At 34.3% G+C, this 26,192-nt stretch overlaps 1 protein-coding gene across 1 annotated transcript; it reads left to right on the top strand.

The window, feature by feature from the left end:
* Positions 1 to 6,448: 6,448 nt before the first annotated feature.
* LOC106666360 (rab GTPase-activating protein 1) lies at positions 6,449 to 25,655 on the top strand. Its single transcript, XM_014393508.2, has 16 exons — positions 6,449 to 6,486; positions 12,301 to 12,397; positions 14,090 to 14,255; positions 14,788 to 14,965; positions 15,022 to 15,202; positions 15,259 to 15,423; positions 18,227 to 18,418; positions 18,474 to 18,930; positions 18,989 to 19,410; positions 19,468 to 19,593; positions 19,668 to 19,853; positions 19,911 to 20,085; positions 24,787 to 24,893; positions 24,982 to 25,125; positions 25,180 to 25,359; positions 25,421 to 25,655. Exons 1-16 carry the CDS (start codon positions 6,464 to 6,466, stop codon positions 25,583 to 25,585), a joined length of 2,964 nt encoding a protein of 987 aa, XP_014248994.1. The 5' UTR covers positions 6,449 to 6,463; the 3' UTR covers positions 25,586 to 25,655.
* The last annotated feature ends 537 nt before the right edge of the window (positions 25,656 to 26,192 follow it).

Below are 26,192 nucleotides of genomic sequence, written 5' to 3'. Positions count from 1 at the left end.
ATTTTTATTTAGAAATCGTGAGATGCGGTCTGGTGTGATGTAGGTTTCAGAAAAACATTTTCTTTTCGTGCCAACGATTCGATCTTTATTGAGATCATCTTCAGAGCCTAAACAATGTTTGTAAATCTCAGGCCCTGAAGATGATCTCAATAAAGATCGAAACGTTGGCACGATAAAGAAAATGTTTTTCTGAAACCTACATCACACCAGACCGCATCTCACGATTTCTAAATAAGTAGCGATTAACAGTAATCACCACGCAATTTACAATAAATTACCGGCAGTCCTTGAGAATCATCTACCCCTAGGAATCCTCGGTCTTATGTGCTGCCACCGAGGTTGGGCTCCGACTATTGTCAACAGCTAGATTCAATTCCTAAATCCAAACTCATTCACACTCTCACTCATTCTTAAATACATTCTTTCCTATACGATGCCCTCAATTAGGGTGGCGGAGCTCGAATTCCCCTATAAACCTTTACACCTATTGTATAACTAACCTAATTGAATGGGGTACTCAGTATATCACCTTCAGCCCACTTACACTACAAAATACATTCACTCCCAACACACCCTACGGACACAAAACTATCAGTACTATATACAATAAAACAACCCTGTTTCCTACAAAAATTGCAACAGGAGTCCCAGACACTGGCTGACATAATCAAGCGCAATTTATTGAAACGGAACCATAGAATTGCCCCTTTTAATTAGGTGGGACACATTAAACTTTTTCTACATGCATGACACATATACTGGTTTTGGCTCAAAATTAACCATGACCTATCATTAATCAGGTAAGGATTCCCCTTCTTCTACAAGTCAGATCCTTGGAGGGCTACCTATCGCTTCAGTGGTACACTAATTATTGATTAATTTACCTTTAAATTAAAAAAGGTTTTACATCAATAAATTTTTATATCTTTTAAGATTGATGTTATCATTGTTTAAATAACTATTAATTATGCTAATGTGATCTAAAATTAATTATTTATTTATTTGATAATCAGATATAAAGATATTTTTGTCAACAGTAAGATGGTATACCATTTTCGTAAATGAATCCAATTAATCAAATTAATATAAACATAGAATTTCATTCTAAATAAATTTGCTAATAATGAATAGTACACCAAATCAATTTGAAATGTACCTATGCATTTAGTTATCTATCATTAGCTAAATTTTAACAGTATTATATACTTATTTAACCATGATGGTGTCCTAGTTTTACACCAAGATGGATCGTTGTTCAGTATAATTTGTATATTTCGGTCACTACTCACTAGTTGGTTGTGGTTCTGTAATATGACCTTGAGTAAGTAAATGTAGTTGAACAGGACAATTGTTCATTAATGTCAACAAGTAATGTATGAAAGGATTGTCAGATCAGATCGAAAAATGGCCATCTGGATGGATAGGTTACTTTTGATTTTCTTTGGAATATTTCTTACTCCAAGATTGACCATTGAATGCATCGTTGTTCAGTACAATTTTTGTTTATATATTTCGGTCACTAATTGGTTATGGTTCTGTAATATGACCTTCAGTAAGTACTGGATAATTGTTCATTTCTATCAACAAGTAACGTATGAAAGGAGTCAGATCAGGAACCAAGCAAAGCTTACTGGCTGGTCGGGTTAATTCTGATATTTTTAAGCAATGTCTGTTTTACTCCAAGATTGATCCTCTGGATGAACTGTTGTTCAGTAGAATTTGGTTTGTCTGTTGTGGTCACTAGTTGATGCTTGATTAAGGTGACGGTTTTGGTTCTGAATTATGACCTTGAGTAATTAAATAGAGTTGAATAGGACAATTGTTCATTATTATTATTATCAACAAGCAATATGTGAAAGGAATGTCATACCTGACACCAAGCATGGCTCACTGGATGATCGGGTTACCTCTGCTTTTCTTTGAAACGTCTTGTTTTACTCCAAGAAAGATCCTCTGGATGGATTGTTGTTCAGCACAATTTGGTTTATCTTTTTCGGACACTAATCGGTTGTGGTTTTGTAATATGACCTTGCGTAATTAAATATACATACACCGGACTATTGTTCATTGTGGTAGCCACCTGTAGTTACCATGGTACCTGCTCGGGTCTTGGTTTTGTAATATGACCATAATTACTTAATATATTTGAACAAGACAATTTTTCAATACTATCAGCAATACAATGTGCAAAAGATGTTCAGATCAGAATCAAGCATGATTCACTTGATGGTCGAGTTACTTCTGATTTTGTTAGCAATATCTTGTTTTACTCGAAGATAGATCCTCTGGATGAATTGTTGTTCAGTAGAATTTGGTTTGTCTATTTCGGTCACTAGATGATACTTGATTAAGGTGATTATTATGGTTCTGTAATATGACCTCGAGCAATTAAATGTAGTTGAACAGGACAATTGTTCATTCGATCAACAATCAATATGTGAAAGGTTGCCAAATCACACAACGAGCATGGCTCATTGGATGGTTGGATTACTTCTGACTTTATTTAGCCATGTCTTCTTTTACTCCAAGATTAATCCTCTTGATGATTGTTTTTCAGCACAATTTTGGTTTGTCTATTTCGGTCACTAGTTGATGCTTGACTCTGGTGCTGGTTGTAGTCTTGTCATATGATCTTGACTAATTAAATATTATTGAACAGTCCTGCAAGATTTATCCACTGGATGGATTGTTGTTCAGTACAATTTTTCTTTCTACATTTCTCTCACTAATTGGTTGAGGTTTTGTGTTATGAACTGGAGTAATTCAATATAGTTGAACAGGACAATTGTTCATTACTATCAACAGTGTGAAACGATTGCCAGATCACACGAGCATGGCTCACTGGTTGGTGGTAGTAACCCGACACTTCTGATTTTTTTAGTAATGTCTCATTTTACTCCAATGTAGAACCTCTGGATGGATTGTTGTTGAGCACAATTTTGTTTGTCTATTTTGGTCACTAGTTAATGCTTGATTATGGTATTGGTTGTGTTCTTGTAATATGATCTTGTCTAATTAAATGTAATTGATCTGTACTACAAGATTGATCCACGGGATGGATTGTTGTTCAGTACAATTTTTGTTTATATATTTCGGTCACTAATCTTGTAATATGAACTTGTATAATTAAATATACTTACACTGGTCTATTGTTCATAACCTGTAGTTACCATGGTACCCCCTTGGGTCTTGGTTTTGTAATATTACCTAAGTATTTATTATATTTGAACAAGACAATTTTTCATTACTCTCAGCAACACAATGTGTCAAAGGATGTTCAGATAAGCATGATTCACTTGATGGTCGAGTTACTTCTGATTTTCTTAGCAATGTCTTGTTTTACTCCCAGGTAGATACTCTGGATGGATTGTTGCTGGGCACAATTTTGCTTGTGTATTTCGGTCACTAATCGGTTGTGGTTTTGTAATATGACCTTGCGTAATTAAATATACATACACCGGACTATTGGTCATTGTGGTAGCCACCTGTAGTACCATGGTACCTGCTCGGGTCTTGGTTTTGTAATATTATCTAAGTATTTATTATATTGGAACAAGACAATTTTTCATTGCTATCAGCAACACAATGTGTCAAAGGATGTTCTGATAAGCATGATTCACTTGGTGGTCGAGTTACTTCTGATTTCTTAGCAATGTCTTGTTTTACTCCAAGATAGATCTTCTGGATGAATTGTTGTTCAGTAGAATTTGGTTTGTATATTTCGGTCATTAGATAATCCTTGATTAAGGTGCTAATTATGGTTCTATAATATGACCTCGAGCAATTAAATGTGGTTGAACCGGGCAATTGCTCATTACTATCAACAATCAATATGTGAAATAATTGCCAGATCACACAACGAGCATGGTTCGCTGGATGGTCTGGTTACTTCTTACTTTATTAAGAAATGTCTTGTTTTACTCCAAGATTGATCCTCTTGATGGATTGTTGCTCAGCACAATTTGATTTATCTATTTCGGTTACTAATTGATACTCGATTATGGTGATGGTTGTGGTATTGTAATATGATCTTGACTAATTAAATGTAATTGATCTGTACTGCAAGAATGATCCACGGTATGGATTGTTGTTCAGTACAATTTTTGTTTCTATATTTCGGTCACTAATTGGTTGAGGTTTTGTATTATGTCCTGAAGATGATCTAAATAAAGATTGAAACGTTGGCACAATAAAGAAAATGTTTCTCTAAACCTACATCCCACAAGACTCTCCAAATAATATTTAAATATAGTTGAACAGGACATGTTCATTACTATCAACAAGCTATGTATGAAAGGAGTGTCATATCTGACACCAAGCATGGCTTGCTGGATGATCGGATTACCTCTGATTGTCTTTGAAATGTCTTGTTTTACTCCAAGAAACATCCTCTGGATGGATTGTTGATCAGCACAATTTGGTTTATATATTTCGGTCACTAATCTTGTAATATGAACTTGTATAATTAAATATACTTACACTGGTCTATTGTTCATAACCTGTAATTACCATGGTACCCGCTTGGGTCTTGGTGTTGTAATATTACCTTATGTATTTAATGTATTTGAACAAGACAATTCTTCATTACTACCAGCACCACAATGTGTGAAAGGATGTTCAGATAAGCATGATGGTCAAATTACTTCTGATTTTCTTATCAATGTCTTGTTTACTCCAAGATAGATCCTCTGGATGGAATGTTGCTCAGCACAATTGGTTCATCTATTTCGGTCACTAGTTGATGCTTGATTATGGTGCTAGTTGTAATTCTGTGTTATGATCTTGAGTAATTAAATATAGTTGAACAGGACAATTGTTCATTACTATCAACAAGCAATGTGTGAAAGGATTACCAGATCAAAGTCCAAACATGCTAGATGATTAGGTTAGTTCTGATTTTCTTAGCAATGTCTTGTTTTACTCCAAGATAGATTCTCTGGATGGATTGTTGCTCAGCACAATTTGGTTTATCTATTTCGGTCACTAATTGGTTGTGGTTCAGTAATATGACCTTGAGTAAGTAAATGTTAAACAGCACAATCGTTCATTAACACCAGATACTACAATCACCACTATCACCACGATTGTAAGATCTGTCACCACGCATGTTGTATGTTTTAAGACGACTTTTGTTTCACACTAATCGGTTTGTAGAAAGTGACAATGATCATTATAGTTTTATCCTTGGAATGAAAGTATTCAATGTTATCATTGTTATCTTTTATTTTAGATCCAAGGAAAGGTTAAATGTCACCAGGCCATATCTGTTTTGATTTTTTTGATGTCAATGAAGACAATTTGATATGTAATTTGTGTAAACAAGCTAAACTTCGAAGTAAATATTGGCATTCACATACACCCAGATAAGACTGGTTATTATTTTGTGATTTGAATTCTGTCCGTTTCCGCTTTTTAGATTAGATAGCGCCTTTTGTTGGAACGGAGTTTTGATGTTGTTTTTGTTTAATAATTTTCTTTTTGTCCAGTGCCGATTTTGAGATGAATTTAATAATTTTCCACCTTCGGTCAGGAAAATCGTGAAAAATCCTTGTTGGAGCGTTGGTTGGATCGATGTCGGGAGTGCGGTCAAGGCTCCGTCGTCAAACGTCAAAACCAGCTGATAGTTCCACTCGGTTGAAGTTTTTGTTTTTTTCGACGTTTTCCCCCGTCGAATTTTCCGCTTTTCTCGTCGGAAAATGGTTTGAGGGTCAACGTTTTCCCCGTCAGATAAACGCGTTTCCTTCTCGCCCAAAAAAATGATCTTAGATGGTGGTTAAGGTATGATAAGTGAAGTTTCTAGAATCGCATCTATGCATTCACGTTGTTACCATGTTTTAACTCCTCCAACGGCAAGTCCTATCCGGCAGAGGAGTTTACCGTTTGTTATGTTTTGACCTACAGTCGGAAAATCATTTTGACGTTAAAGATATTATTTATTGTGATTAGATGAATACAGGTATTCTTTTAAAATGTATCATTTACCATTTTGCTTTGTCAAATGTTGAAAACTTTTCTTTTAACACGGGACTTTTTCAATCTTCTGGGGATGCCGTCTGATCTATGTGCATGCTGTCTGTATCAGAATTGCTGCATGATTGTGTCGAGCTATCTGATAAAACAAAAAAAAAACTTTAAACGCAATTTCACCCTTTCTGTTTGCTTTATTCTCTGCCTAAAGACTACCATTTATTGACTTTAAAATACAAAAACAATCTCAACATTTGCTATAATTATTATGTCAGAGAAATTCATGTCAACATCATTTTACTACGCGCTTAACTTTATCAATTGATTGGTCAGCCTCGTGTTTAAAAATGATAAGTGACACTATTTAAAGCACAATAGAAAAGAAAAGAAATTTTAATGATACCGATGATATTTACGCATTTCTGTTAGTTTGATCGTCTTGATTCTTGTATTCTTGCTGAATGTCCGTCAGACACGATTCAGCTTTTGCCAAGAGATGGCAAACCGATCAAACCACAGGTTTGTAGTCTAGTTCGCTGCTCCATTAAGCATGTTCATTGCTCCATATTCGGTTTTATTTGAAGTACTCAGCCTTATTTTCCTTTATTATTCATTTCCTCAGTTTAAAAACCTATAAATTAACAGTGAACTTTATACATTTCAATGTATTAAAAATACTTATACATTATGCTATACTTATATTAGTCATCTTAATCAAAGTATTTTTAATTAAGTAATTGATTATTGCTAAGTGAGGTTGATAAAAAGTTAGTGTCACGAGCAGAACTTGAACCTGTGAGATATTAATACCCCAGTAGTAGAAATTGTTAGGGATGGTTTGATTTGGTACCCAGGCCTCCAGTGCTGAAGTGCATCCCCCAGTATCTATTGCCTTATCTTAAAATAGTACCTGTCTGACCATCAATTCACAGTTAGTCAGGGCAAATCGATATCCTCTATCCTATTGAAGCTGGCATCTCACAAGAAGGCATTCTTGGACCTATTCTTTACATGATATATACTGCTGACATTCTTATCTTTCTAGAAAAAATCCTCTTCTCCAACCTTCAAAATCATTTTCAGTGCCTCGACTCTTAGCCCAAAAAGTGGAGAATTAAAATCAGTGCAATGAAGAGCCAAAACATTAACTTCACTCTCAGTCCAAGATGTAATTACCACATTTATTTTAACGGGATTTCACTATCTAAAAACAAGCAACTACTTGGTTCTTTACTTGAAAAGCAACTTAACTGGAATTCTCACAAAAGATTAAAAGGAAACAATTTTCACTTAATTACAAAAATTTGATATATATGGCTCTCGAGCCGATGAAAACTTACGGAATCAAACTCTTAGGGTCAACCAAGCATTACAACTTCCATTGCATCCAAAGATTCCGGTCAAAATTACTAAGAAAAATTGCCAACCCTTCTTTTTATGTACCAACCTCACCCTACACCCAGATCTTAATATTCCCTTTTTTTGTCCAAAAGTAGTGAAAACCTATTACAAAAAATTCAATCACTGTTTCCACATAATCCAACGCCTTGGTCCGTCAGCTCAGTTCTACTACCATCCGAGATAATCCTCCCCGTCAACTGATATGACGATGTAGGACAAAAAAAATGAAAAAGTGAAGTCATTATTTATTTCTTTTTATGGGAGGCTCATCACTGGATGAGTTCTCACTTTTTTCATTCAATTTTGTCCTTACTGCGTTTCTACCATTGTTTTACATATGTAAAAATCAATTTTAAAAAAATTTAAAAAGTCAAGGGTTTGAGTCCTGTCTGTGCACTAATTTTTTACCTCAACCTCAATTTGCATAAAAATAATATATTAATGAATCAGTTAAGCTATACATTTAAATATTAACATAATTATTTTATTCTTATTTATTTGTAGCAACTTCTTGAGTGTTGTAGTCTATAGGTCTATAGTGTTGTAGGCATAGAGTAAATAATAATAATTTCACTAGTTAGACTACAGCACTTGGAGGTACCTTCTTACTAAAACTAAATACAGAATAATATAATTTTTTGATATTTTAAGTAATACTGACTACTGATTTATTAGTCATATTAGCTCATAGATATACAAAAGCGTTGAACAGTCTATCACATCTGGCATTCCACTGGCAATTCCAGCTTTTGAAATTTACATTAAAGTACTGGCATGCTTTGAGAATTACCCACCTCGGGGTTGGCAGCCTGGGGTTAGAGCTCAGTCTAATACGTTCAGCCACTGAGGTTGGGCTCCGGGGACTATGATCTGATAGGTCATTTCAGTCCCCTACACAATCAATTCCTAAACCCGTTCACACTCTCACTAATTGTTAAATACATTCTTTCCATTTACCATGACGGTGGTGCACTCGATATTCCTTCATCACCGTCAACACATAACCAATCTAATTGAAGGTCCATGGGGGTATTCAGAATTTTCCCATCGGCCATCTCACACTACACATTCACCCTAATAAATACGTTCAATCGCAATATACGCAGAGAAGCACAAACAAGAAATTTATAAAGTATTATGGGTCTTTTCAGTTATACAACCACACAGCTTAAAATGCAAATAACTTAATGGCTTTTAAAATTAGATATTTTTTCACAGTAAAAAAACTACAGAAAACTAAATGAAAATAACAATTACGTTCCAAATTTTCTGAAGTTTTAAAGAAGAAAATAAGAATAAACTTTTTGCAAGAAGTTTTTCTAGTTTTAATGGAGCTTGTACTAATGTTATGTTCGTCAGCACCTTGTTTTGCCTGTGAATATTTAACAAAAGTATTAAATGATAATTTGTTCCCTTCTAACTGTTTTTCTTGCTCTGGTTACTTGACTTCTTCTTGAGAGACTTCTCTTGTGATCTTTGTTATGTTGACATTGCATTTGTATTTACTGTTGTTTCATACCAGTTAATTATTGAACGTGCAATTTGATCTTTATTAGATCATTTTGGACTGTCAGGCAAACTCAGAGATTTTTTTTTTTTAAATTGTGCTTTTATTGTTTTATTCCATTTACATAAATCTACAGCTAAAAATGAATAAGCTGTTCCCATTAATATTTTATATACGCAGGGTGAGTTTAACTTTCATTCTTCCACTATATTTTTTTTTTAATGGGATGTTTTTGGGAAAAATCTCGATACATTATATTATTTTTTGTCGTTTCTCATGAAGCAAAAAGTTTTGATCTAATTCTCCAGGATAACAGGATGCTTATAAAAACTTAACTATTTCAAATAGTAAGATACTCATCAATGAACATTATTTGAAAGTTTTTTTTTTTTTTTTTTTTTTTTTTAACGATCGTTCCAAAACAACTTACTGTGAGCAAGAACTATCTTTTTAAAAAGGATTGAACATCGCACTCACTCCATTCATCATTTATATTATCACACATTCCATGGAAAATGTAGGGAATATCATAACGAATTGTCCAACACCTTTTTCCTGGCATGAATCCCATAGAATACTTATGGATCATCATACTGAGACGCGTTAGACATCTTTGATGCCTCCAACAAGCATCGATCTTGTCAAAGAATGGTATTCTATTGTTAAACAAGAATTTTGTATGTACAATTAACGCATATTGGTAGTCCTATTCATGCGATGATAGATGCACATATGTGCTAACGAGATTGATGACTTTTTCTTACTTTTCCTTGAACTGTATCATTTGGTAAACAAAACTTTGGGTTAAAATGATCACACGCTGTGGGAAGTAAAGGAAAAAGATTTTCTTAACGTAGAATATTTATGTAATGTTGTAATTCTGGAATAAAGATTGCTATTATTATTAAATTAATTAGAATTCGTGGTCCGATTGACCAAATAACATCTTTCAATTAATTAATCTTTAGTAAGGTATTGGTTGAGATAAAAAAGTCAGTGTCACGAGCGGGATTCGAACCCACGACCTTCGGCTAAATAAGCCGATGCTCTACCACTTGAGCTATCGTGATTTCGATCCACTCGGACACCAACTCCCCAACCCAACCTACCTTTCGAATTTTCCCTCCTTTTTGCCATTTTTCAAATTCGAAAGGTACATTAAGATGGGGCATTTTTTGGAAATTTTGTAACAATTTCCTCACGAATAACTTGAGAATGGTTGTTTCAAATTAAAACATTTGTGCTGATGAATTCGATGTCAACTAACCTTTCAAAAAATTTACATTGATGAGACACTGATGAATTCAGCGTCAACAAACCTTTCAAAAAATTTACATTGATGATATGCTGATGAATTCAGCGTCAATAAACCTTTCAAAAAATTTTCATTAATGATGTGCTGATGAATTCGGCGTTAATAAACCTTACAAAAAATTTACATTGATGAGCATCTTGCAATTTTAAATTGTTAAGTACCTATCTGTACCTCGTTATCCTGGAAAGTTTGATCAAAACTTTTTATCTTATGAAAAACTAGGCAAAAAAAAAAATTTCGTGCCTCTGGGATTTACACAAAAACGCCTCAATAAAAAAACATATAGGGTGTAAAAACGTATAGTTAAACTCACTCTGTATATATTCATATACTTAGAAGGTGGGAAGTTTAGAGGCCCACAAACAGCTGAGGTCATCGTCAGCCTACTACACATATTTACTTCTTTTTCTGACCTTTCACACATATTTGTCAAACTGCAGCGATATTAATATTTTATAAAAAGTTAATAGAACATCAATATTTGAAGAATGTTTGACCTGAGAAAAAGTATGGCTTGATATTTGCAGTTGCCAGCAAATTCATTGGTACTGATTCAGTCTGATATTTATCAGTAATATCGATCATGGTTTTGTGACTGACTGGCTGAAACTGTACTAGTTGAGTGATACAGAGTAATTGATATTATTGACAATTGATTTATAATTTTTATGTAAATTGTTGTTGAGATGAAAAATTAGTGTAATGAGTGGGATTCAAAGAAACAACATTCTTCTCAATACGCTGCTGCTTTAATCACTTGAGCCATCATGAATTCGGTTCCCTGGAACACCAACTGATCATCTCAACAACTTTATCAAATATCACTTTTTTTGCCATATATTCAAATTTTGTGTAAACATTTCGATTTTTGGCGATACTTGAAGTGGCCACTGGGAATCAGTGAAGTGTGGGTACTTCAGTAATTATTTTCATACATGTGTTTTATTTGGTCATATTTAACAAAAGTAATTGTTTAAATTGATTTATAATTTTTATGTAAAGTGTGTTCGAGATGAAAAATAAGTTTCATGAGCGGTACTCGAACCCAGGACCTCTGGCTTGATAATGCTGCTCTAACCACTTAATTGTGACTCCGGTCCCCGGGGGGGAGGGGACTACTCAAGTGGTTAGATCAGCCATATATTGAGCCAAAGATTGCTGGTTTAAGTACTGCTTGTAATATAATCTAAAAATATCATCTAAAAATAATCAATTTAAATCATTACTTTGGTTAAATAGGACCAGCTAAAAAACATATAGATTATTGACAATGTTTGATCATACATTATCGATAGTTACAGGCAATGAGTCTTGTCATTTTTATCTGGTAAAAAGACCTTTTTATCTTCAAAAATATCATATCGTTCATTGCATCAAACAGTATAATAACTGGACAGGGAATAAAAGATAATACCTGACCAATAACCATTTCCTTTGCCAGAATAGTTTCATTTTCGTTTCAAAATCACCATTGTCACTTATCATTTTATAAAATGAGAAACTAACGTTTTCAACAAACAATGAATATGCAAATGCATGCAATACTAGGCCAAACTGTCTTTCTACTGTAAATGCAATTAACTTTACACTTATATTTGGCAGTTTTTTTTCTGGCACATACTCATTTTTTCTTTAAACAAATAATGATTTTAATGTTTTCAAAGACCACTTGAAATAAATTGCTTAGTGCTTCTATTCAATATTTGCAAATACACTGTATGACATTAATAAAATTAATGATATTGTTTTGTATATGGCACAATGTAATGCTTTATACATTGGCTGTTACAAGATTTAGATATGTGTCTCATAAATGAACTGAAAGATCAATAGAATCAAGATAAAATGTATAAACCAGTGTTGAAAAAACAAGTAATCCTCAGTTAATTTTGAATTTAATTAATAGAACTGAGGATATTAGGGATCAAACAATTATCTTTACTGGGTAAAAGCAATGAAACTTTATAGAAATTTATTGTCACACAGTGTGTACAGAACGCTTAAGTGCAAAGCATAAGAGCATGTCGAAGAATACGCTAGCTCAAAAGTCGTAATCATATATGGCTCTTTTGCTTTTAGACGATAAGAATTAGATTCTAACTTTTTCTAGACAGTCCACGGCTCTAATGGAGGATAGCATAAGTGTCAAATCGAATGATTCAGCTGCAGTGAGTGATGAGTTTGAGATAGTCGGCGGAGGGACAGTAGTAAGTATAATAGAAAAGATGACTTTCCTTATGCCCTGATATTTTGCTAATATTTGAGACCCTGTTTCTTTTTGTACTGATGACTATGAAAGTCGACATTAAGGTGTTTTTATGCTGTTAAATTTGTGGTCACTTTAGGCATTAGTTACTAAAACGTTAGCTTGTTTTATTGAGCACAAATAAATTAGAACACTTGCATGACTGGTCATAAGTGAAGCATTATTGACCCTTTTAACATGTGTAAATAAGTTAAATTTTAGATTGTTCTATTTATTTATATTTAAAATACAAAAAGTCAACATAACCATTGTTCATATTATGCTGGTTTAGTTTATGTTTGTTGTGTATTGGCAAGGAAGGATGTCAAAACTGTGATTTTACAATTGGTGTTTATTCAGTAATTAGATCTAAATGTTTAACGATACAGTAATAAAATATGTATGTTGTGTGGAAAATGTACAAATAATTTACAACTAGGGACCGGATTTATGTGAAATAAAATATATACATATTTATGTATTTTTTTTTTTTACTTTTACAAGTTACACATATTTGTTGAATAATGTGTAAAAAAAAAGAATATAACAAGTTAATAAACTAGAAAATAAATATTTGGAAAATGTGAATAAATGATCAAATAAAAAATTCAAAAATTTTCTTCTTCAAAATTATTTAAAATAATGTACATTTTTAAAGTTTTGAAAGTAAAATTACATCGAACTGGTTTTAAAATGCTTTTGTACCGACTAGAACATTCCAAATCTATGGTCATAATGGTGGCCCAATTGAAGGCTGCAAGAGAATTTTTTTTTACTATTTTCCCAATCAAAATCAAAGCAATAAAAGCTAAATTTTGTATGAGTATGTATTCCCATAATTTAGCCTTTTCCAGGGCTACAGCTAAGGTTTTGCAAAGATGTCCTTTATTTTTGACAAATTTTCATTGTAGTATACGGCGATTTCTATCCAATTCCTTCATCTCGTGGTGGTCTTCATCAGGTTGGGTTAGAAACGATAAATCTGGATAGTTATCCATTAAAACCTTTACTCGGGCTTTACGGAAATTTTTTTCCATGTTTGATATTAAAAAATCCACATCTGAAAATTCATTTAGTATATTATTCGGTGATTCTATGAAAGGCGTGGTCGAGACCCATATTACTAGATGGTATGATAGAAGATACTCTACCTCTTCCCTTTTTCTCAAATTTTTTGTTCATGCCTTGAAATCTTTAGTCCTCTGAAACCCTTTATATTTTTTCCCATAATTGTGTAGTTTATTTTATTAAATATGTACCAAAATATGGATATATATTGAGGTAAAACATGTAAAATAAAATACAATTTATTTTCTTTTAAACGGCATGAAATAAAAGCTTCAAAAACTGTGAAAGCAGCTCAGAAAAAATGTGTGAATACACATAAATCCGATCCCTATTAATTTTACTATTACGTTATAGCAGATATTGTGATGTAATTTTAACAAGTGATTTCGTTCAATTAAAAATAAAAAAAATGATAAGACTCAAAACATAAGCTGACAGATTTTATTTGATTAGAAGTTGCTATTTTATAGGAAAGTAGGTGGGTGTATTGTATGGAAGCGTGTGCCCATTGTTGTAGTTTCGAATGAACGACTCCTCTTGTCGTTCGATGATGTGTGAAATGTGCTCATTAAGTGTGTGTTTTCAGCAGCAGTCGTCATTGCCACAGTTGAAGATTGCCGGTGACGGAAGTCTCGAAGGCCTCTGGCACAGCCTCGGCGAAATGTTGAACGAAGAAATCGACCAGCCTCAAGGGCAGGGCAGTGTGACCCCCCAGCAGGCCTCATCCTCAGGGGATGAAATAGAGGAAATCTGTGAGTTCTTTTTTCTCTCAATAGTTTCTAAAATAACTTAAATTCCTTTATTTTATTTCATTTTAAGTTATTTTTATTATGACAGAAATTGATATTTTATTAACTACACTATAGTATATTCTGCTTCTGATAATTGATAGTTTACGTTTAAAATGGAAAAAATTTGATAGAAGTATTTGGAGAAGAAGGATGATATTGGGATTATCAGCAAGAATGAGTAGAGTGTTAGTTATGAGTGTAATTAAATTTTTGGTGTTTAATAATATTGTGTTAAATCAATAATATAAATGAATGACAGAGAGGGAGGAAGAATGGGTTATTTATTATTTATCTTGAAATATTATTTATTATTAATCTTAATTTATTATTGTTTAAGTTGATTTAATGATTAATTGCTGAATTTGTTATACGCCATTTATTAACCAAAGGGGTTACTTATTTTCAATACTTGCTTTGATTAAATTGCTCACTCAAAAGCCATACAAAAAAAAAAAAATAGTATAACTTTTTGAAAATTTTATTTTCCCCACAGGTGATGTACTACAAGACTGTACAATATTTGACGGTGTCTCATTCCTTGGTGGACTGAGTATAAACGCTCCTAAAAGCGACACTGAAATCCAGAGGAACATTTCTACAATGAACGAACAAGTGGAAGTCGGCATCCGGGTTTCGATATCTATACCGAGCTGCTCCGACGGCTGTGTCGTGTAAGCTTGAAATGGTTTAAGAAAACGATCTGCCCTTTTAACAAAGCTATTTTTAGGATGTACGATGGCCAGACAAACAGCATAATGCTGAAATGTGAAATATGCCGAATATGTTATTTCGCGAAGGGAATCCCAGAATCCAACCGGTCCTGTTTTGCATTTACTTGGGTGCATGGCGACTCCATCGAAAATTCAATTTATAGATGCAACGTGTTTAGATGTGACATTCCAGAAGCGGTATGTTCTCACTTCACTGAAATATCCTTGAAATAAAAACGTTGGACGACTTTCAGGTTGATAAAGTGTCGTCTTGCTTCACGAAAGCTTTCAAAACAATATCAAAGTCGATGACCACTTCTGTCAATGGAGATTTGATGTCTGATCCTGAAATCGCCAATAATTCGGGGAAAATGTTTTTATTGCAACTTACCATGGAAATTAAGGAGGATGATGGGAAGGTACATTTAATCATTTTTAAACATTTTTAATTTAAATAGGTTTGGAAGTGTGAATAATGTTTTAAGTTCAATCTGTGGTTGATATTCCGCAGATAAATGTCTAGTTAAATTATAAAATCCTTTAACATGTTGACTGCATAAGACGCAACATGTACGCCGTACCAACTGTCGTTGGTGTGATAGATGCATAGACTTATTAAACTCTTGCTCTACTTCACCCGATGCAAAATTCTGTTTGGAATTCCTAGGGCCACCTCAGAAAAGGCAAAAATGTTACTTTCTACGGTAGTTTCAATTTTTTTTAACAGGAAGTGATTTTTTTATTTTTCTGTGAAAAACATGTAATTTGCTTTTATGTGTGTTTTGTTACTTTAATTATTTACTCATTTTCAATGATTATGTAAAATAGAGGAAAAATTATTGTAGAAATTCACTAGTTTTCGTTTTCTGCTTGACCAATTAATATCTTTCAGTTAATTAAGGTTTTTAGTTGAGATAAAAAAGTCAGTGTCATGAGCGGGATTCGAACTCTTCGACTAGAACGCCGCTGCTCTACCACTTGAGCTCGCGTGATGGGATTTCAAATTATTGCAGGATTAGTTAGTTAGCTAATTTTGGGTGTTAAAAAAATACATTCATATGTACAAAAAAAATGTCAACATTCCCATCTCAACCTCTCTTTTTTTTTTAAATTTTCCCTCCTTTTTTTGCCATTTTTCAAATGTCGTGTAATCTATTTGATTCTCGCCGACAAATGAAATGGCCACGGAGAGCTTTAGTGAAGATATGCTTCATAACTTATTAAATTCACTAGATTTTGTGGTCTGCTTGACCAATTAATATCTTTCAATTAATTAAGGTTTTTAGTTGAGATAAAAAAGTCAGAGTCATGAGCGGGATTTGAACCCATGACTTTCGGCTAGATACGCTGCTGCTCTAACCACTTGAGCCCGCTTGATGAGATTTCAAATTACTGCAGGATTAGTTAGTTAGCTAATTTTGGGTGTTAAAAAAATAAGTTCATATGTACAAAAAAAATGTCACATTCCCATCTCAACCCCCCCTTTTTTTTTTAATTTTCTCTCCTTTTTGCCATATTTCAAATGCCGTGTAATCTATTTGATTCTCGCCGACAATGACCACGGAGGGCTTTAGTGAAGATATATTTCATTTTAACTTATTAAATTCACTAGTTTTCGTGGTCTGCTTGTCCAATTAATATCTTTCAATTAATTAAGGTTTTTAGTTGAGATTAAAAAGTCAGTGTCACGAGCGGGATTCGAACCCACGACCTCCGGCTAGATACGCCGCTGCTCTACCACTTGAGCAATCTCGACTTTGATCCACTCGGACACTAACTTCCCATCTCAACCCCACCTTTTGAATTTTCCCTCCTTTTTGCCATTTTTATCTCAACTAAAAACCTTAATTAATTCAAAGATATTATTGTATTGGGTTGTCCGGAAAATAATGCAGGATTTTAAGTTTTCATTAAAAAAAATCTATATAAAATATTCTGTTTACGTTTACAGGATTACTCATTTGTATGAATGTCAACACTTATTAATCCTCTTCCAAATGATATTGTTTGTTTACCTCTGTAGCATTCCGCTACTTGGAAATAATTCAGTCATCCTTATAATGTCAAAGCGAGAATTTCGTACGATTTTCTTTTACGAGTTTAAACTCGGCCGAAGCGGAGCCCAAACGGCTAGAAACATTAACCAAGTCTGGGGCGAGGGTTGTGTTAATGAGTGCACTGTGCAAAGGTGGTTTAAAAAATTTCGGGAGGGAGATTTCAGCCTTGAAGATGAAGAAGGTCGTGGAAGGCCTTCCTCTCTTAATGATGATGTTCTGCGATCAGTGGTGGAAGAAAACCCCAAAACAACTGTTCGAGAACTTGCAGAGCAACTCAAAGTCAGTAAAACGACCGTCGCTGACCACCTCAAGGCGATTGGAAAAGTGAAAAAACTCGAAAATTGGGTTCCACACTCATTAAACGATCGCCAAAAAAATCAGCGCTTTGATGTTTGTGCATCACTTCTTTGTCGAAACAAAAATGACCCATTTCTGGCCAGAATTGTTACATGTGACGAAAATCGGAAAGGGCCCATTTTGTTGCATGACAACGCTCGACCACATGTGTCACGTGTAACGTCACAAAAATTATTGGAGCTTGGCTATGAAACTTTGCCTCACCCACCCTACTCTCCGGACCTCTCGCCTACTGACTACCATTTTTTTAGACACCTGGACCACTACTTACAACACATAATATTCAAAAATCAAACGGAACTGGAAAATGCATTTATTGACTTTATCAATTCTAAAAATTCTGAATTCTACTCAGACGGAATTAATAAGTTACCAACACGTTGGGAGAAATGTATTGAGAGTATGGGAAATTATTTTGATTAAAGAACATTGCTTTAAAGTAACTAGTTTCTTTTTTTTTGTTTAATACCAAAATCCTGCATTATTTTCCGGACAACCCAATAGAAAGTAGAAACTACTTTTATTCACCTGTATACCAAATTGAACATTCTGCGGGTTGCCTACTTCATACTCGTACTCCATTCATTTCCTTAGTGCTGCAGGGGATGCAACTGTTACATCATACAATTTATAACACTTAGATACAATATAATAAAATAAACAAATAAAAATCATTTAAATTATTTTTAAGTACCAGTGCCATGGGCCAAGCATAGGAGGCAGTCAACATGTTTAACATACACAATTTACAAAAAAACATTATACACAAATTCAGTAAATATTGTTTATTTTTGTCGTTGTTATGAAGGGTGGCTACAGTACAGTACCCAGGGAAAAGAATTGTTTCAAGTTGAGGAGCAATGTTGGCAAACAGATATGCTTGACAATATCACAAATGGCGTCAGAAACTAAAGAAACACTTGAAGTCAAAAGATGTTTTGGCGTTCTCATTGCTCATGGTAAAAATGTCAAACACAGTGATATGCAACTTTTAGACAAGGTAATCAGAATAATTGTTCTAAAACTCATTTGGTTACAATATTCGTTTGCCGTAGGTGTTGATAGGGACTGACAAAGGAGACAATGGAATGAGTTCGGTAATCACAGGCCTCTGGAATCCAAAAGGAAAGGCATCTTTCAGCCAGCTGAACACGGAAACGTTGAAAGACGAGCAGGTTTATTTGACAGTAGCAGTCGACCTTGTTTTTGGTGGCATACGCGAACCCGTCCGACTGGTTCTTGAGACTCAAGTGAGGGTCTGTTCGAACATTTCGAAAGAAAGGTTTTTCTTCTTTGGTCGTCGTAGCCACATCCAGACTTACTTTCTCAATCTGAAGGAGGTACCAAGTCAAGACGATGGCCCTAACTATGAAGTAGTTAGCATTGAGTCGACCGGCCCAATCGACCGAAACAGGTTAAATATGACCCTGAACAACTTGGCCAACCTTATTAGGTCGCCCAGTCTCACATCTATCGATACGCTAACGCCTAAAGATGAAATGTACAACTCAGGTAATTTGATTTATCATTTTAGTTAATATTTTCTACTATTAATTTTTTTTTGTGTCAGATGGGGATGAACCGATGTTAAGTGGGACTGGAGAAGTAAGCAAGGATTGTTCACTCGATGAACTCGAGTCCTGGAGCGAAGTTTTAAGTAAGTGGGGTGCGACACGCCCTAAGCAATTATCGCAGCTTGTCAAACAGGGAATCCCTGAAGCTCTGAGGGGTGAGGTTTGGCAGAGGTTGGCCAAGTGTGATGATAACACTCTCATGGACAACTACAGGATCCTTATCACTCAAGAGAGTAACTGTGAACAGGTCATACAAAGGGATATTAACAGGACCTTCCCGGCACATGATTTTTTCAAAGAGAATGGCGGTGGAGGACAAGACGTACTATTCAGGCTCTCTAAGGCGTATGCCGTACACGACACGGAAGTTGGCTACTGCCAGGGGTTGAGCTTTCTAGCCGCTACTCTTCTTTTACACGTACGAACATTCACATCAATCATTTGATCGACCTTTAAAATATTTTTAATTTTCTAGATGCCCGAAGAACAAGCATTCTGCGTGCTCCTGAAAGTAATGTACGATTATGGCTTGAGAGAGCTGTACAAAGATGGTTTTGAATGCCTTTACTTGAGACTTTATCAATTAAACAGGTTGATGGAGGTAAGATGGTAAAATAAAAATAAAATGCAGTAGCAAATAAGCAGGATTTGATGCATATTTTTTTTTTTTTATAGGAACATGTTCCACAGTTGTACCAGCATTTCAGGGAAAAGGGTGTGGAATCACATATGTTCGCTTCGCAGTGGTTTCTCACATTGTACACGGCTCGTTTTCCACTTTATTTTGTTTTCCACATAATCGATGTTTTCCTCCTCCAGGGCACGGAGACAGTGTTCCAAGTCGCACTCGCCCTTCTCAAGGTAAACCGAATTGTTTAACGCGCACGGAATTATTTTAATTATTATTAATTATTTCAGATGTGCCAGAAAGATTTGATGCAGCTGGATTTTGAGTGCATACTCAAGTACTTCAGAGTCACGCTGCCAAAGAAGTGCAGAAACCAAGAAGTGTCACGCAGCCTGATGAAGATGGCTTGCAACATCAAAGTGAAGAAACTCAAAAAGTACGAGCAGGAGTTTCTTGCGATTAAAGGTTAGTGACAAGAATAAATCAAACTATAAACCTTTAACAATCTCATAGGAGCTCATTCAGCTAAAATATATATTGGCTGTGTGCATAAGTTTTTTCGGTTTTTTCAAATTTTGTCTTTCACCTTATAAGGGCGATCCTTCATTACCTGCTAGCCCTGTTAGCTCTATGGTGGGAAAATACCTATTGACAGAGATTGATAAAAAAAAGGTAGATCCCAAAGTCAGCCTACAATAAACTGCGTCATGAACGACATGGTTGCAGGTAAAATTCATTTGAGGCATTACTTTCTATATTAGTGATCGTTAGTCGAAGATTATTCAAAAATCGTGAGATGCGGTCTGGTGTGATATAGGTTTCAGAAAAACATTTTATTTATTGAAACGTTGGCACGATAAATAAAATGTTTTTCTAAAACCTACATCACACCAGACCGCATCTCACGATTTTTGGATAATTTTCTATATGAGTTCGATCTCAGACATAGAGGGCCTGTTTTTATTTGGAATTTATGGTGATGACATAGTAAACGAATGTGTGAGTCAACAGTTATTCCAACATTTTTGTAAGGGGACCGCGGTACCCAAGAGGTTAGTGTGATAGACTCTTGGCTCATAGACTTCGATTCCCACCGTCCCCTCCGCCACTTTTTTTTCACGCAACTCTTCCTCCCAAAAAATATGCATCAACACGTTCCTCGGCTAATATGCAAAGTTCATAAGGCCATTAAAAAAATTGTAATGAAGAGAAACAAATCATAAGCTTGCAAGTGGCATGAAGTTGAGGAAAAAATTAATTGTAGCAGAGTTGTCAGAGAAATTTCAGAGAAAATCATACAATAGAAAGAAGAATCCGATCTCTGGGTTACATTGTGAAAACTGGGTTGCCCCATGTCTCTCAGGAACGAGGAAGACTGCATGTTGCGTTTCACACCTGGAAAGGCCACGGGATTACAAAACTATTAAAAGCTGAAAGACCAGCCGCTGCCAACGTCAAAAGCAGGATTGCCACATCATACAATCCTACTGACTTTTTGGTGAGATATTCAAGGAATAATTTATTAGGAACTGTTAAAACAAACTCTTAAGCTGGGTTTTCACTGAGCGAAAAAATCACTTGCGAAATTCCGTCTTGGATTACTCGTTTCCATGAGGTAAAACATTTTGCAACCTAGAGCAGAACAAGGTTTGCATGAGGCATCCATGCTGTTTATAACTACACCAACTGTTCATAAGCGTTTGCTATCATACTTTTTGCCTTTGTCCCATTTTGATACCTTCCATGCATCCTTTCCCTTGTTCTTGTTATGATGGGTTTTAACTTTAGCATACCACAACATTCACTAGCTGTGGTACATTTGGATAATTCGAATGCAGTCCTCCTGGTTCATTCTCATATTCGAGACGAAGAGAGAAACCAACAATGTGAAACACTTCGATGCGCACTCAAAACCCGACAGCTGGTCGATTCACCCTGAAACAGCCTCGCATCAAAAGTTTCACAGTCCTGACTAGATATCTACAAAAGAATTTTTTTTATAACAGTTGCTCAAGCGAATTTTCGCACAATTTAACAGCAGAGGTATACTATGTGTAGATAGAGTGACTTGGGCCAGTTTTGAAAAAAATCATCAAACCTTGTTGAATAAACTCGACTCAGCTGCACTCACTCAGAGTAAAATCACCGCATCAGGCTGGCAACAAAATCCCCATCCTCTATACTTGCCATACCTTGCCCTCTCTGATTTATACTTGCTCTGCTTAAAAGTTAAAGGATTTTTGAACAAAAACCCTCTTTAAATTGGTCTTACAGTGTTGTATTTTATAGAAAATTATGTTTTGGGAAAATTAATCTTTTTAAATATTTAATATTTCCTGCTCAAATTTTCCTAAGTTTTATTATAAAAAAACCTGTTGCCATACAAACAATGTGCAAATTATATTATTCATTTTATCTGAACGGGAAATGATCGCCCACTTCTTGATTAGTTGCATGCTTTTAGAAAGGCTAATAACTTTTAAACCGTGACCAATTCACTCCCACTTGATTCTTGAAACTGTTGACTACCTTATACAAATGTCGTTGAATCCACATTTTCAATACAACCTGTTCAAAATACCAAATTTAATGCAAGAATGGATCAATTTGGGTAAGTTCTTTTGATATAGACAAACCTGAATTTACTTGTTTTGAATGTGAATTAGCATAAAGAATTAAGCCTTGATCTATCTCGTCAAAGCGATAAGCTCTTATCATTGTTACTGAGCTGATGTTTAGAAAAAAATTCTAATTTGCAAACTGCTTACTTAATTTTTCCATCATACCGGTAATATTGTCATGTAAGCAGGGGAGAATAAATGATAATTTTTAATTATTCAATTTTATAGAACAATTGGTTAAAGATGCTTAATCTCTGTTACTTTCCTTTGGCATATTGGTAAAAATGAAGGCCATAAGAAATAAGCCTTTCTCATAAATTGAAATTTTAGCATGGTGGAGTGGAGGATGGAGAAAAAAGATCAGTATGATTGTTGATCAACAGATAGTTCAAATTTGAACTGACAACGCAATAACTTTTTATTTCTATTTACCTTGGGTTTATGTTAACGTTATTGATCAAAATATGTTGAGTTTCACCAATTATCAAATAAGATCATAAAATGAGACTTTAATAGGTGAAAAATTGTAAAAATGAGACTTGCTTTGTTAAAATAAAAATATTTTAATATAAAAGGATAAACAATATCAAGTCTGATCCTGCTGGCTCTTCCTCAAAAACAAATCTTCCTGTAAAAGAACAATATTTGAAAAAAGCACATGGTGATGATTCGGCTAGGACTTACAGGAAAGCCTGCTTAGACAAAGTACATTAAAGTAATCCGCCTATTCATATAATTTTTTTCTTTTGTCTCCTACACACTTTTCCATGACACCAGCACCCAAACTCAGTTTTGTTGGTATACTGTGTGGTAGATCGAGTGTGTATCCAGCCTTTTAAAATACTTTACCGGGGCAAGTTCGATAAGTTTATCTTGGAAAAGCTCCACAACAATTTCATTCATTATTGATGCTGCAAAAATTGTTGGACCTGGCCTAGAAGGTGCTGCCTCATCCTCCATATTCACCTATTACAAATCTGTTCCATCTCTACTTTAAAAAACCATGGCCAAAATAAATATGAAACCGCACTGCAGTAATTTTTGTAGCGAAACAAAATTGTCACAAAGACGACGGGAATCATAAATAAAAACGTTAAAAGCGTAATTGTATGTTTTTTGAGTATTTGTCAACTATAATCTGAGCTTTTGCTATTTTTCTTTTGAATTCATCGATAGATGTGATTATATAGTTAATAAAGTGTTTGTAGTTAGAATGCTTTGAATGTCTAAAAAATTCATTTAAATTTATTTTGTGATATATTATGCATATTTACATATTTTACTTAAATATTGTCTGCATAAACATTTTATTTGTTTATTGTTATATTGCTTTGCTTTACACACATATAGAGAGTATACAATAAATACATAAGTACACATAACATAATAAATAAATTAATTAATAAAAAAATAACAGAACAATGAAATTAATAGTTTTACACATAAGTAAATAATTACTGTAACACACATTTACAACATCACTGAAGTCTATATCACATTCTTTTAAAAATTTATGTATCATTTTATACACATCCACACTTCCAGTTGAAAGCAAGCTTTGCTAGCAAAACGGTCGCTCAAAATTTCTCAGCCTATACACCCTGTCGAAAAATTTCTGCCTCTTCCTATTCTGAGCATGTCAATTGCTTTATGTTTTCCAGTTCATCTCTTGGGGAAGGGTTGCATGAAAAACAAGGGGCAGGGGTGAAGGTTTCTTTAACTCAGAAAACACATGGCTTTGGTTTTGGGTACGGTCTCGGGAAACTGAGGGAATAAATTTTCCATTCGCCTTAAGTTTAAGCAGTTTTGAATGATGGCATCTTCTTCAGTGTCACACACTACTTTGACGGGTCTTTTCTGCAATAATCTGCTTTCCAAGTGTAGAACATTTTAGACCAAATTCTTTATTTAAAGATAAAGAAGAAAAATTTCCTTAACCTTTTGGTAATCCAATTTAACACCGAGGATGGTTAATTTTCTGTTGTCCCTCTCATATTTAATTTCATTTATTTATTTATGTGCTATTACATTTAAATCTCTCTAAGATTATTTAAAGAGATGATATGAACTCTCGGGGTGCTGATTTTTTGCAAAAAAAAGCCCATTCGTAAGTACATCAGACCTTTACCTGTCATCACCTTGTCAGCATCTTAACCGCTGCAACCACTGACACTATCTATTAAAGGATTTAATGCAATACTTCCTTCTTTTTTAATTGCTTGTATAGATCTGAAAATGTACCTCATAATTTTCCATCCTTTTTCATGTTGCTGGACCCTACAACTTTTACTGCAAAAAGCACCTTACAGGGATGAGCATCGTGTCAACGCCTAAACCACTGACACCGTCTTTCTTTTTATTCAAGGGTGCTCTAAGCCCAAGAATAAAATTGATTTTCTTCCTTTTAAAAAATTGTTTTTAAATCCTGATGAAGGAGGTATATTTCTTGAAAGCTTGATGAATGAATGTGTTTTTCTTTCTTTTAAATTCCATAAAAAATTTTAATATAGAATGATATTTAAACATTTATTAAATGTTTTAACAGAGGCTCAGGAAAATGCTGATCAGTACAGCAATGAGCTTGATAGAATGAAATCAGAGTTGCTGAGAAATGAGGAAGAAAAGAAGAGGCTTGAAGAACAAATAACACAGGTTGGAGTAATTAATTTAAGATAAATAACAGACTCAAGTTATGTAAAAAGAAATTGATAATTTGGTATTCAATATTTGTTTGAATTAGTTAAAAGATATGCTGAAAAGAGAAGTTGACAAAGCTGAAAATGACAACGGTAAAAATTCATCAATAATTCAGGGCTATAAAGAAATCTGTCAGAGGTTGGACAGGGAGCAACAAGCAACAAAAGCTTCTCTTAACCAGATTTTGGTTTGTAAAATGTGCACTAATTGTTAGTGCTTTAACTATATGGAGATTTTTTAGTTTGTAATCGACGGTTGTGAGAGGTGTGGGAAAATGGGAAAAATACTTAATGAAAACCCGCCCAATGAGAAGAAAGATGAGGGCAACAATGAATCCCAGCTACTTCACAGGATCACCGAGCTCGAGCTGGATCTGGCAAGGGCCAAGTTAGCCCAGGTCGAGGCCGAATGCACGAACCAGGTATAAATATTATCGAATTTTCCATTCGTTGTTTATAGACCGGTTGAGACGGTTTTTCCAGGATTTGACTCACAAGCTAAGCGCTGCTGTCACTGAACTTCATGCTGCCAAGAACTCTTGGCCTCCTTGGCTCTCCAAGACGCTGACCTCGATCAAAGAGGTTGCTGCTAACAAAGCCACCGCACAGAGAAGGGAGTCGGCACCTGAAACTGTCGACTCGTCATAAATTGTTTCATTACCACATTATATTCTATTCTATATGGTATCTAGTCAGAAATGAAACAATCAAATACCAGTTTTTTTACCACAAGTTGGAAACTTTAAACAAGGAAATTATTTTCTTAATAGAAAGTTAAGAATTAGTTTTTAAATGAAGGAAAATTTTACTCTATTAGTGTAGGGAAATAAAAAATTTGGTTATCAAATAAACCAATGTAGGTGCCACAAATAACATATTGAGATACATAATAAACATTAAGTACTTTATTTTTATTAAAATATCTTCTTCGCGCTCTCTTTCTTGCTCTCCTATCTTTATTTATTTCTTTATATTTGTGCATTTAAAACAATTAAAAGACTTATTTCATTAATAAATGGCCTAGTTCTAATTTTTTTGCTGTTTGATTTTTAATTTATATTTTATTTTACAAGTTTAATGGCATATTGTTGACAAAATTAATGTTAATGTATTTACCGTCCACATAGCAATTTGGATTAAGATTTAGTCTCAGTATTAATTTTTAGAAAAAATAAATAACGTTTAAAAATTAAATATCAAAATTTAATGAAGTCATTCTGATTTTTTTATATTGTTAGGAATGATGTTGATATTG

Source organism: Cimex lectularius, unplaced genomic scaffold (genome assembly GCF_000648675.2).
Source record: "Cimex lectularius strain Harlan isolate CLEC.00 unplaced genomic scaffold, Clec_2.1 scaffold62, whole genome shotgun sequence".
Lineage (NCBI taxonomy): Eukaryota > Metazoa > Arthropoda > Insecta > Hemiptera > Cimicidae > Cimex > Cimex lectularius.
This window is presented reverse-complemented; position numbering and strand designations above follow the sequence as displayed.